Here is an 11,332-nt window from a genome sequence, read left to right on the forward strand (position 1 = left end):
AATATCGGAATTAGTTTCTGTGATCTCTCCAATTTAAATGCATGTTTCTTATAAATATTTTCTTTGACTTTGCTCTGATTAATTTAAAGCTGCAATTAAAAAAACACCCATGAAAAAAGGGCAGGAAGAAATGTAGCACACTACAATTGAATTAAAACTATTCCTCTGAAGTTACTGCTCAAGTTTAGATCATTGCGAATTGTTACAATGTTATTTGTCCTTTTCATTCTATCGTGGAGCATTAGGACAACTAATTTGGTTGCTGTTTGAATGTTATAGTTACCCTCTTTCTTTATGTCATGTAGCTCTGGATATATGTCAGAAATTGTCGCTCTCTGAGACTGACCTGCGTTTCCCTCGGTTTCTTTGGAGTTGCGTAAAAGCGCAAAATACAGAGAACGCGTTGTGGTTGTCATAGAGATGGATTGGCCGGTTCTATCGTTCCTCTGACTCCTCCCGCTATTGTTTATGATTGGATGGAAGTTATGTCAGGAATTCCCTTCATGCCTTTGCCTCCACTTCAAGCTAAATAGTCTTCATCCAGAGTAATATTAAACTAATAATATAATAATATAGAGTAGTACTAGACCCTCACTAGACCCTCACTCAACAGTGAACACTCCCCATCGAGTGGTTAGTTATAAGGACTTTAGTGATACTGTAGATGTCTAGGTTTGTCATACCTAGTGTTAACTTATAGATTACTGAAGTAGTAATAATAATAATAATAATAATAATGTATTCAACTTCAATAGCGCTTTTCATTAACAAAATTATTAACATATAGACTAATATGTTATTAAATTGTGTTCTTACACTGGTACAGTCATGCCCTATGAGAGATGTACAACTGCGCATGTGCGAAAATAAAAAAAGGGCATTCCCGCATTCTGGTTGAAACACCAACGATGAACATGTGTGTTTATTCCTCCGTTAAGTCAGCCGGTATTCCTGTCCTGAAGATGACAGCACCAACAGGTTATGGGCCCAGGAGGGAACATGGAAGCCGATGGAATAGATTATGTTTCGACGGAGATGAAAAAAACTACGAGTTATTGGAGACGAAGTTTTTGGGGCACTTGCGTTTGCTAGGGCTAAAGGCCACCATATTGAGCGTGGAAGAAGATGAAGAAGACGGAGAGAAAAATGAAGAAGCCTACGCCGAATTGATACAGGTTTTGGATGATAAAAGTATTTCCCTGATAATGAGAGAAGCAGCAGATGATGGGAGAAAAGCGTTGAAGATATTGAGGGAACATTATGCAGGTAAAGGGAAGCCACGTGTGATTAGCCTCTACACTGAGCTAACTTCTCTTCAGAAAGCCGCTGACGAAAGTGTTACGGATTATATCATTCGCGCTGAGACGGCTATTACAGCACTGAGGAATGCTGAAGAGACTTTAAGTGACGGGCTGTTGATTGCAATGATTCTGAAAGGTTTGCCCGAATCATTTAAGCCGTTTGCCATCCACATAACGCAGAGTGACGAGCCGACAACTTATGGCAAGTTCAAAACCAAGTTGAGGAGCTATGAAAGCACCGAGAAGTTTAGCGCCATTTCCACTGACGACAACGTGATGAAGGCAAGTAACATTAAAGTTAGCTGGCCAAGAGGAAGAGATAAAGGGACCGAGATAACCTGCTTCAACTGTGGCCAGAAAGGGCACAAGGCCCAGGAATGTACCGTTACTGGAGAGCACAGTGAACGGAGACAGTGGTGTAGTTTTTGCAAGAGCTCCACTCATACTGACGCAAATTGCAGACGAAAAAGAAGAGACAATGTGAAACAAGCAACAGATGCTGAAGGCCACACATTTGCATTCAGAATAAGTGACTGTCAGGTTCGTGGACTGAAACAAAAAGGGCTGATGGTTGATACGGGAGCAACGTCACATATAGTCACGGACATCGGGAAGTTTAAGGAGTTTGACGAGACTTTCAAACCGGAAAAACATTCCGCGGAGCTGGCTGACGGAACAAGAACGAATGGTGTCGCGGAGAGGAGAGGTGCAGCTGAGGTTTACCTGAGAGACGACACGGGTCGTCGGGTGAGAACAACACTGACGAAGGCGCTGTACGTGCCGTCGTTTCCACAGGACATTTTCTCTGTTAAAGCAGCGACAGCCAACGGAGCTTCAGTCAACTTTCGACAGGGGTGTAACAAGCTCATCCACAAGAACGGTACCACTTTTGACATCGAGGAGTACGATAGACTTTACTATCTTAACACTGTAAGTGATGAAAATGATGATGGATGTCATGGGTGCTATGATATTCACACATGGCACAAAATTCTTGGCCACTGTAATTTTGAGGATGTGTCAAAGTTAGAAAATGTGACAGAGGGAATGAAAATCACAGGTAAGATTGACAAATCTACCATCAACTGTGAAATCTGCACACAGGGAAAATTTGTTCAGAACAGAAACAGAGAGCCTGATGAAAAGGCAAAAGCAGCTCTTGAGCTTGTGCACACTGATTTGGCTGGCCCTACTGAGCCAGAGGCGAAAGATGGGTTCAGATATACTCTAGCATTTACGGATGATTATTCAGGGGCAGTTTTTGTGTATTTCCTAAAAGCAAAGAGTGATACTGTAAAAGCTACTGAGAAGTGTATTGCTGATGTGGCCCCTTATGGAAAAATATAGTGTGTCAGGTCAGATAATGGCACAGAGTACACAGCCAAAGAGTTCCAGTCACTGCTCAGTAAGAATGCCATAAGACATGAAACTTCAGCCCCTTACTCACCCCATCAAAATGGGACCGCTGAGAGAAATTGGAGAACACTGTTTGAAATGGCAAGATGCATGCTACTTGAGAGCAACCTACCAAAGAAATTGTGGACATGTGCTGTAATGACTGCTGCAGTGATTCGCAATAGGTGTTACAATAAGCGTGTAGGACAGACTCCACAATACATGTTTACTGGGAGAAAGCCTGATCTTTCAAAGATGAAAGAATTTGGATCTGTTTGCTATGCATACAGACAGAACAAGAAAAAGTTGGACTCAAGATGTGAAAAGGGTATTTTTGTCGGGTATGATAAAAATAGTCCAGCATACCTAGTCTACTACCCAGACACTGGAAAAGTTCTGTCGTATCGAGTGAGTGGTGGCAATTATTGCTGATGAACAAAAGGAGTCTGCTCATACTGAACGTTGATCATAAGGTTTATTCAGACCACAAGCTTCAGCATGAGTAACAGGTGACATGACACCCGGAGAGTGACGCCTCAGAATGGCTGCTCGTTCTGCCCTCTCCTTCGTTTTCCCCCCTATTTATAACAATGATGCTCCCTCTTCTGGCCAATCACCAGTCTCCCCTGGGGCGTCACCCTAAAACATTCCCTTTTGATACTAACATAAACAACATTCATTGTTCCTCCAAAACAGTCATAATGTTAATACACCACAGTTCTTAAAAACAGATTAGTCAAGTTCGTTACAAAAGGTGTAGTCGAACGCCAAACTCAGACAGATTTGGAAATGAGTGATGATCTTCATGGGGAGAAGAATCCCCCATGCCAAAAGCCAAGATGGCAGATCAAAATTCAGAAGAGACACAAGATGTGCAAATCGAGACTTCAGATAGTCAGAGTCCACGCTATCCAGACAGAGTGAGGAAGAAACCTCAGTACTTAAAAGACTATGAGTGTAAAGTGAAGTGTGATGACCAGATACCACCTAGTGGTGACTACTGCTACAGAGTAATGTGCAATGCACCACAAACCTTCAAAGAAGCAATGATTTCACCAAAAACAGAGATTTGGGCTACTGCTATGAAGGAGGAGATGGATTCCCTTAGGGAAAATTATACATTCACATTGACCACACTGCCAGAGGGTAAAAATGCAGTGGGGGGCAGGTGGGTCTATGTGGTCAAAAACAATTCAGATGAGACTGAGACATACAAGGCAAGATATGTTGCAAAGGGGTATAGTCAAGTGGCAGGAATAGACTATAAGGATACTTTTTCTCCAACTACAAATATGACATCAGTACGTTGTTTGATGCAGCTCAGTTTGACTTAGAGTTACATCAGATGGATGTCAAAACAGCATATCTACATGCTCCTATTGACTGTGAAGTGTACATGGAGCAACCAGAGGGTTTTGAAGTCAGGTCAGATACAAGTGAGCAACTAGTCTGCAAACTGAACAAGTCACTGTACGGCCTGAAACAGTGAGGAAGGAACTGGAACAAAATGTTGCATGATCACCTTAGTGAAAATGGTTTTACACAGAACCCAGCTGATCACTGTGTTTATAACAAACAAACTGCAACAGAAAGGATCATTTTGATAATTTGGGTCGATGATCTAATTATCGCTGCTAGTGATAGTGACTCACTCACAAGTGTAAAAGAAATGTTAAGTGAAAAATTTAAGATGAAAGATCTTGGGAGGCTTGGACATTTCCTAGGCATTGATTTTACACAAAGTGAAGGGAAAATAAAGATGAACCAAACAAGGTACATAACCAAGATACTGGAAAGGTTTGGTATGTCAGACTGTAAAACAAGGTCAACACCATGTGAACAAAAACAACACTTTGATGGTGATGGTGAACCTATTGATTCAAAAAGGTATTGTGAAGTGATAGGCAGCTTGATATATGTGATGACATGTACATGACCGGATATCAGTTGGATTGTCAGCAAGCTGTCACAATACCTATCAGAACCAAAAGAGCAACACTGGATAACAGCTAAACATGTGTGGAGGTACTTGAAGGGGACAATGAATCAGGAGTTGTGTTACAAAAAGGGGGTGGAAAAACTCAACCTCGTAGCATATAGTGATGCTGATTGGGCAGCAGATCAAATTGACAGACGAAGCATAACAGGGTATTGTTTTAGTTTAACTAAATGTGGACCTGTTATTTCATGGAGGTCTAAGAAGCAGCCAACAGTAGCTTTATCTACATGTGAAGCAGAGTACATGGCACTGGCTGCTACTACACAAGAAAGTTTGTACCTTGTACAGTTATTGGGCGAGATGGATAGTGAGTGCCAATATGCACCAGTAACAATCTTTGAAGATAACCAAGGTGCAATTGCTCTGTCAAAGAACCCAGTATGTCGTCAGAGATGTAAACATGTCGACATCAGATATCATTTCATTCGATCTGCACTCAGTGATGGCAAAATAAGTATTGAATATTGTCCAACGGCAGACATGGTTGCAGATGTTTTTACTAAACCTGTAACGAAGTTAAAAAATGAAAAATTATTGGGTTATATGTTTGGAATGTAAACTGACATTTGTGAGATGTATAACTGTAAGCTAAATATGTTGATAGTTAGGTTGAATACGACTTGTACAGTATAAGAGCAAGTGGAGGTGTTAACATATAGACTAATATGTTCTTAAATTGTGTTCTTACACTGGTACAGTCATGCCCTATGAGAGATGTACAACTGCGCATGTGCGAAAAAAAAAAAAAAAAAAAGGCCATTCCCGCGTTCTGGTTGAAACACCAACGATGAACATGTGTGTTTATTCCTCCGTTAAGTAAGCCGGTATTCCTGTCCTGAAGATGACAGCACCAACAAAAATAATCTCAAAGCTCTTGAAAAAGCTAAACAATCAAGAATAAAACAGCTACAGTATATGACAAGAGTAGGTCTGGACCACGATTTTCAGCCAGAGTTTAGCGTTTTGCAGTGTTTCAAGCCTCCTACGGAACAACGGTTGAGAGGGAACCACATGGCTTGAGCAGAGGGAGTTGGTCAACGGAAGTACCTATATTTATTCTTTGACTCAAAATTGCTAGTAAATAATGCAAGTGCATTGAAGACATCACACACAACTCAATTGTCCTGAAGACATAACTTTATTCATAAACCAGCAAGCAAGTATATGTAATGTACGATGCATAACGCCCAGGTTAGGACAACCCTACAGGCATATAAAAACCAAACAAACCGTACACCACATTACGCTTGTAGCAGTGGGCTGCAGCAGGATTGCCAACGGTCGTAAACAGAGAGAATTAGAGAGAAAGAACTGACAAGAGTTTATTTCCCTTTTTGTTTATTGTCTATTCCACTTGCTTTGGCAATGTAAACACGTTTATAAAGCCAATTGAATTGATAGAGATACAGAGTGAGAGAGAACAGAGAGAGAGAGAGAGTGAAAGAGGGTAGTCCTAATGCAGAGCACTGAGCACTGTGTGAGGACTGTCTGTTAAGGTTGTTACATCCACATCAATAAAGACATTCACAAGTGTCCAGCAGAGCAGAGGGGTTAGAGGGGTGGATTGGGGGGGTCTACTGGTATGTCTGGGGGCATTTACAGCAGGGAGGAGGAGGAGGAGGAGCGAGGAAAAGAGAAAGAGATGTAAGCAATGGAAGAGAAAAGGGGCTCTGATGACAAACAGAGGGCAATTATGTTTTGAAACCTAACCTTTTGGGGAGGGATGCATACATCCATCCATCTAACTTTGGATACAGTCTGAAGGTACATGTACTTGGAGGGATAGCACACAGAGAATGCTGGTAACATGGAGGGATACTCTGTTGTTTCAGGTGTGGTACAGTAACTCTATAGGTGGCTATGGGTCTGAGGACAGAGAAAGGCATCACTTTAGCAGCAAGAACAAACAGAACGGAAGCACAGTTCCCGCTCAGCCCAGTCAAAGCTATTCGCTGCTCTGGCACCTCAATGGTGGAACAAGCTCCCCCACGACGCCAGGACAGCGGAGTCACTGACCACCTTCCGGAGACACTTGAAATCCTACCCTCTTTAAGGAATACCCTGGAATAGTCTAACAGTAATCCTTCTACACCCCCCCTCCCCCAGTGGTGGTTGTCCCACTGGCTATCCTAAGTTGAATGCACCAATTTGTAAGTTGCTCTGGATAAGAGCGTCTGCTAAATGACTTAAATGTAAATGTAAATATAAAAGGCAGTTGTGATGTGTAATTGTTGTGATTTTGCTCACACACAAGCATGTACACACACACACACACACATCCCCCATTCACTTCAGCAAGATAGGCTGATACAAAAAGTCTAGTGCTGATTAAGATAATGCCCATTGAAAGACTTTGTGTAACAAACAAGCTATGTAATGTACTGAAAGTGAAAAACGTGTGCTAAAAGGAAGGAACTGACCTGGATACAGCCAAAACTGAACACTTGCTCTGTATCAATGGGCAGTCATGGGTGGTCTCTATACTCGACTCTGGGCTGGACTTATGATTCCCCACCATAGCATTCATACAGCGTTTCTGAAACATTATAACAACACTGTCTCAACATTAAGTGTTGAACGAGACGTGTTAGCTTGCTCTGTACGGGTTTGGCGACGGTGCCACAAACTTCCATGCGTTTCCCTCAGGCTTGGGGCCACTGTCACATACACAACTTGCTATAGAGCATTGGTATATACATACATACACAGCGGTACATACTGAAGAGGAATGGGATGATGGGCAGAGGGCGGACATAGATGAGGGTGGGGGATGGGATTTGTGCCACATTAGGCTAAAACAGGATCTGGCTGATTGCCTGAGAAACTGACAGATTGTTTGATAAATAGATCAATTGATTGGTGAGCTTTTGAAAGATGCACTCTTTATATTGATTGATTGGTGTGTTGACTGACTCATTTATTGGGTGGGTGATTGATTGGTTGGTTGATTGACAGCTATAGTCTTTGCTGGTGGAGCGATTGATATATACAGTATATCCAATAAGTGTTTGATTGATTAATTGATTATTGATTGAGTGATGAAGAGAGGCAGAGGAGTGTACAGTGTTTGAGCAGCAGAAGGAGGAGTGTAGTCCGTGTCCGTGTCGTTGTGGTTAGTCGGTCCGGTCCTCACAGGCCGAAGTCAAAGGTCAGGTCAGACTTGCCCATCTTCTGTCTATACACAGTGTCAAACTTGTCATTCATAGACACGGTGAAGATGTCCTTCCACAGTCCAACGCGACCTGACAGAAGAAAGATTTACATGATCATATATCACTTATGTTTTAGTTATGAATGAGATGAATGGCCAAGAGGGATTGCCAGTAGTCAATATGAATGTTATTATTTTGAAACCTTCTTTATTGCATATTGATCAGCTCATACGCTATCTATGCTTCCTTATGACTCCCAACCATGTACAGTCAGGTCCATAATTGTTGGCACCCTTGATAAAATTGAGCAAAAAAGACTGTATAAAAGAAATAATACAAATACTGAGCTATATTGTATGCTCAAAAAAAATTGGGAAATTGGGAAGTTATATTATTACAATTGCTCAGAGAAAGACAATCTGTTTAACAAGTCATATTTTGCAAAATAGCCCCATAACATCAAAGATGTTTTACAGTAGGTAAGCAAATCAAATCTAAATTAAAATCAAAAATAATATTTAATTTGTCACATGCTTTGTAAACAACAGGTGTATACTAACAGTGAAATGCTTACTTACCGGCATTTCCCAACAACACAGAGAGAAAATAGAAACGTAATAGAAAGATAATAACACAAGGAATAAATACACAATGAATAACGATAACTTTGCTATATACACGGGGTACCAGTACCGGGTCGATGTGCAGGGGTAAGAAGTCTGGCCCTCCTGTAGCTCAGTTGGTAGAGCATGGTGCTTGTAACGCCAGGGTTGTGGGTTTGATTCCCACGGGGGGCCAGTATGAAAAATGTATGCACTCACTAACTGTAAGTCGCTCTGGATAAGAGTGTCTGCTAAATGACTAAACATTTTTTTAAAGTCATTGGCTAGAGTCTCTGACAATTTTTAGGGCCTTCCTCTGACACCGGTAGAGAGGTCCTGAATGGCAGGGCGCTCAGCCCCAGTGATGTACTGGGCCATAACGCACTACCCTCTTGCGGAGGATCTGAGGGCCCATGCCAAATATTTTCAGCCTCCTGAGGTGGAAGAGGCATTGTCGTGCCTTCTTCACAACTGTGTTGGTGGTGTGGACCTTGTTAATTCCTTAGTGATGTGGACACCAAGGAACTTGAACCTCTCGAACCCGCTCCACTACAGCCCCTTCGATGTGGATAGGGGCGTGCTCGTCCCTCCATTTTGTGGAGTCCACGATCAGCTCCTTTGTCTTGCTGGCGCTGAGGGAAAGGTTGTTATCGTGGCACCACACTGCCAGGTCACTGACCTCCTCCCTATAGGCTGTCTCATCGTCATTGGTGATCAGGCCTACCACCGTCGTGTAATTAGTAAACTTAATGATGGGGTTGGAATCGTACGTGGCCACACAATCTTGGGTGAACAGAGAGTGCACCCCTGAGGGGCTCCCATGTTGAGGGTCAGCGTGGCAGAAGTGTTGTTGCCAACCCTCACCACCTGGGGGCAGCCCATCAGGCAGTCCAGGATCCAGTTGCAGAGGGAGGTGTTCAGTCCCAGGGTCCTGAGCTTAGTGATGAGCTTGGAGGGCACTATGGTGTTGAACTCTGAGCTGAAGTCAATGAACAACATTCTCACATAGGTGTTCCTCTTATCCAGGTGGGAGAGAGCAGTGTGGAGTGCAATAGAGATTGCGTCATCTGTGGATCTGTTGGGGCGTTATGCGAATGGGAGTGGGTCCAGGGTGTCTGGGATGATGGTGTTGATGTGAGCCATGACCAGCATTTCATTGATACAGATGTGAGTGCTATGGGGCGATAGCCATTTAGACATGTTACCTTGGCGTTCTTGGGCACAAGGACTATGGTGGTCTGCATATAGGTATTACAGACAGGGTCAGGGAGAGGTTGAAAATGTCTAAAGACACTTGCCAGCTGATCAGCGCATGCTCCGAGTACGCGTCCTGGTAATCCATCTGGCCCCACGTCCTTGTGAATGTTAACCTGTTTAAAGGTCTTACTCACATCGGCAACGGAGTGCGACATCATCTGGAACAGCTGTTGCTCTCATGCATAGTTCAGTGTTGCTTGCTTTGAAGCGAGCACAGAAGGCATTTAGCTTGTTTGATATGCTTGCATCACTGGGCAGCTCGTGGCTGTGTTTCCCTTTGTAATTGTGATAGTTTGCAAGCCCTGCCACATCCGAGGAGAGTCAGAGCCAGCGTAATAGGATTCGATCTTAGTCCTGTATTGACGCTTTTCCTGTTTGATAGCTCGTCGGAGGTTGTAGCGGGATTTCTTATAAGCGTCTGTATTAGTGTCCCGCTCCTTGAAAGCGGCAGCTCTAGCCTTTAACTCAGTGCGGATGTTGCCTGTAATCCATGGCTTCTGGTTGGGATATGTACGTACGGTCACTGTGGGGGCAGCGTCATCAATGTACTTATTAATGAAGCCACTGATGTGGTAAACTCCTCAATGTTATCGCTATCCACTGCAGCGCCATCTCATACATCTCGGTATGGGGTTATTTTCTGCTTTGCATCCTTATTTCGGCGCCAAACCCACCATTGGCTCTATTTTCATGTCATCTGACCATAGCACCGGTTCCAATCCAAGTGCCAATGCAGTTTTAGCAAATTCCAGGAATTTACATTTGTTGGATAACATGAAACTAGAGCTCTTTAGCCACACACACCAGTGGTGGGATGGCGTCTAAATAAGTATGCAAAGCAGAAAAGAACCCCATACCTAGATGTAAAATGTGGTGGTGGATCTTTGATGTTATGGGGATATTTTGCTTCCACTGGTCCTGGGGCCCTTGTTAAGGTCAATGGCATCATGAACTTTAACCAGTACCAGGACATTTCTGCCAAAAACCTGGGTGCCTCTGCCAGGAGGCTGAAACTTGGCCGCAATTGGATCTTTCAGCAAGACAATAACACCAAGGAAACATCAAAATCCACATTGACCACAAAATCAACATTTTTCAATGGCCAAATCAGTCACCGGATTTGAACCCCATTGAAAATCTGTGGTTTGGATTGAGGAGGGCAGTCCATAAACGCAGACAAAGTACATCAAGGATCTGGATAGATTCTGTATGGAGGAATGGTCTAAGATTACTCCCAATGTGTCCTCCAATCTCATAAAACATTTTAGAAAAAGGCTCAGTGCCGTTATCCTCGCAAGGTGAGGTATCGAAAGGTATTGAAAACAGGAGTGCCAATAATTTTGACCCCTATCTTTTTGAGAGAAAAAAATATGGCATGTTAAACAAATTCTCTTTCTCTGAGCAATTGTATTAACATAAAATAATATAATTTCCCCAATTTTTGAAGCATACAATATAGCTCAGTATTTGTATAATTTATTTTATACAGTCTTTTTTCCTCATCTATGAAGGGTGCCAATAATTTTGGGCCTGACTGTATGTTTATGTACGTATGCCTATGTCTAGAGATATGGACTCACCTGTCCTCCAGTATGTAGGATAGGAATGTATAGGAATGTGTGTTTA

General features: G+C 42.7%; 2 protein-coding genes across 2 annotated transcripts in view; both read right to left on the bottom strand.

Annotated features, from left to right (window-relative positions):
- The window catches only part of LOC311140039 (EF-hand calcium-binding domain-containing protein 6-like), a gene marked incomplete at both ends in the record, with an annotated part of 30,428 nt that extends 28,327 nt beyond the window's left edge, over positions 1 to 2,101 (bottom strand). The window contains 2 exons of the mRNA XM_084175008.1: positions 1,685 to 1,746; positions 2,025 to 2,101. Of these exons, the coding sequence (XP_084031134.1) occupies positions 1,685 to 1,746; positions 2,025 to 2,101 (139 nt within the window). The remainder of the gene's footprint in view (positions 1 to 1,684; positions 1,747 to 2,024) is intronic.
- Positions 2,102 to 7,721: 5,620 nt separating this feature from the next.
- LOC311139927 (sulfotransferase 4A1) overlaps positions 7,722 to 11,332 on the bottom strand; it is a gene marked incomplete at its 5' end in the record, with an annotated part of 29,479 nt that continues 25,868 nt past the window's right edge. Inside the window, one exon of the mRNA XM_084174927.1 lies at positions 7,722 to 7,937. Coding sequence (XP_084031053.1) covers positions 7,825 to 7,937 — 113 coding nt within the window. The 3' untranslated portion in view covers positions 7,722 to 7,824. The remainder of the gene's footprint in view (positions 7,938 to 11,332) is intronic.

This window comes from Coregonus lavaretus (assembly GCF_964263955.1).
Source record: "Coregonus lavaretus genome assembly, chromosome: 13".
NCBI lineage: Eukaryota > Metazoa > Chordata > Actinopteri > Salmoniformes > Salmonidae > Coregonus > Coregonus lavaretus.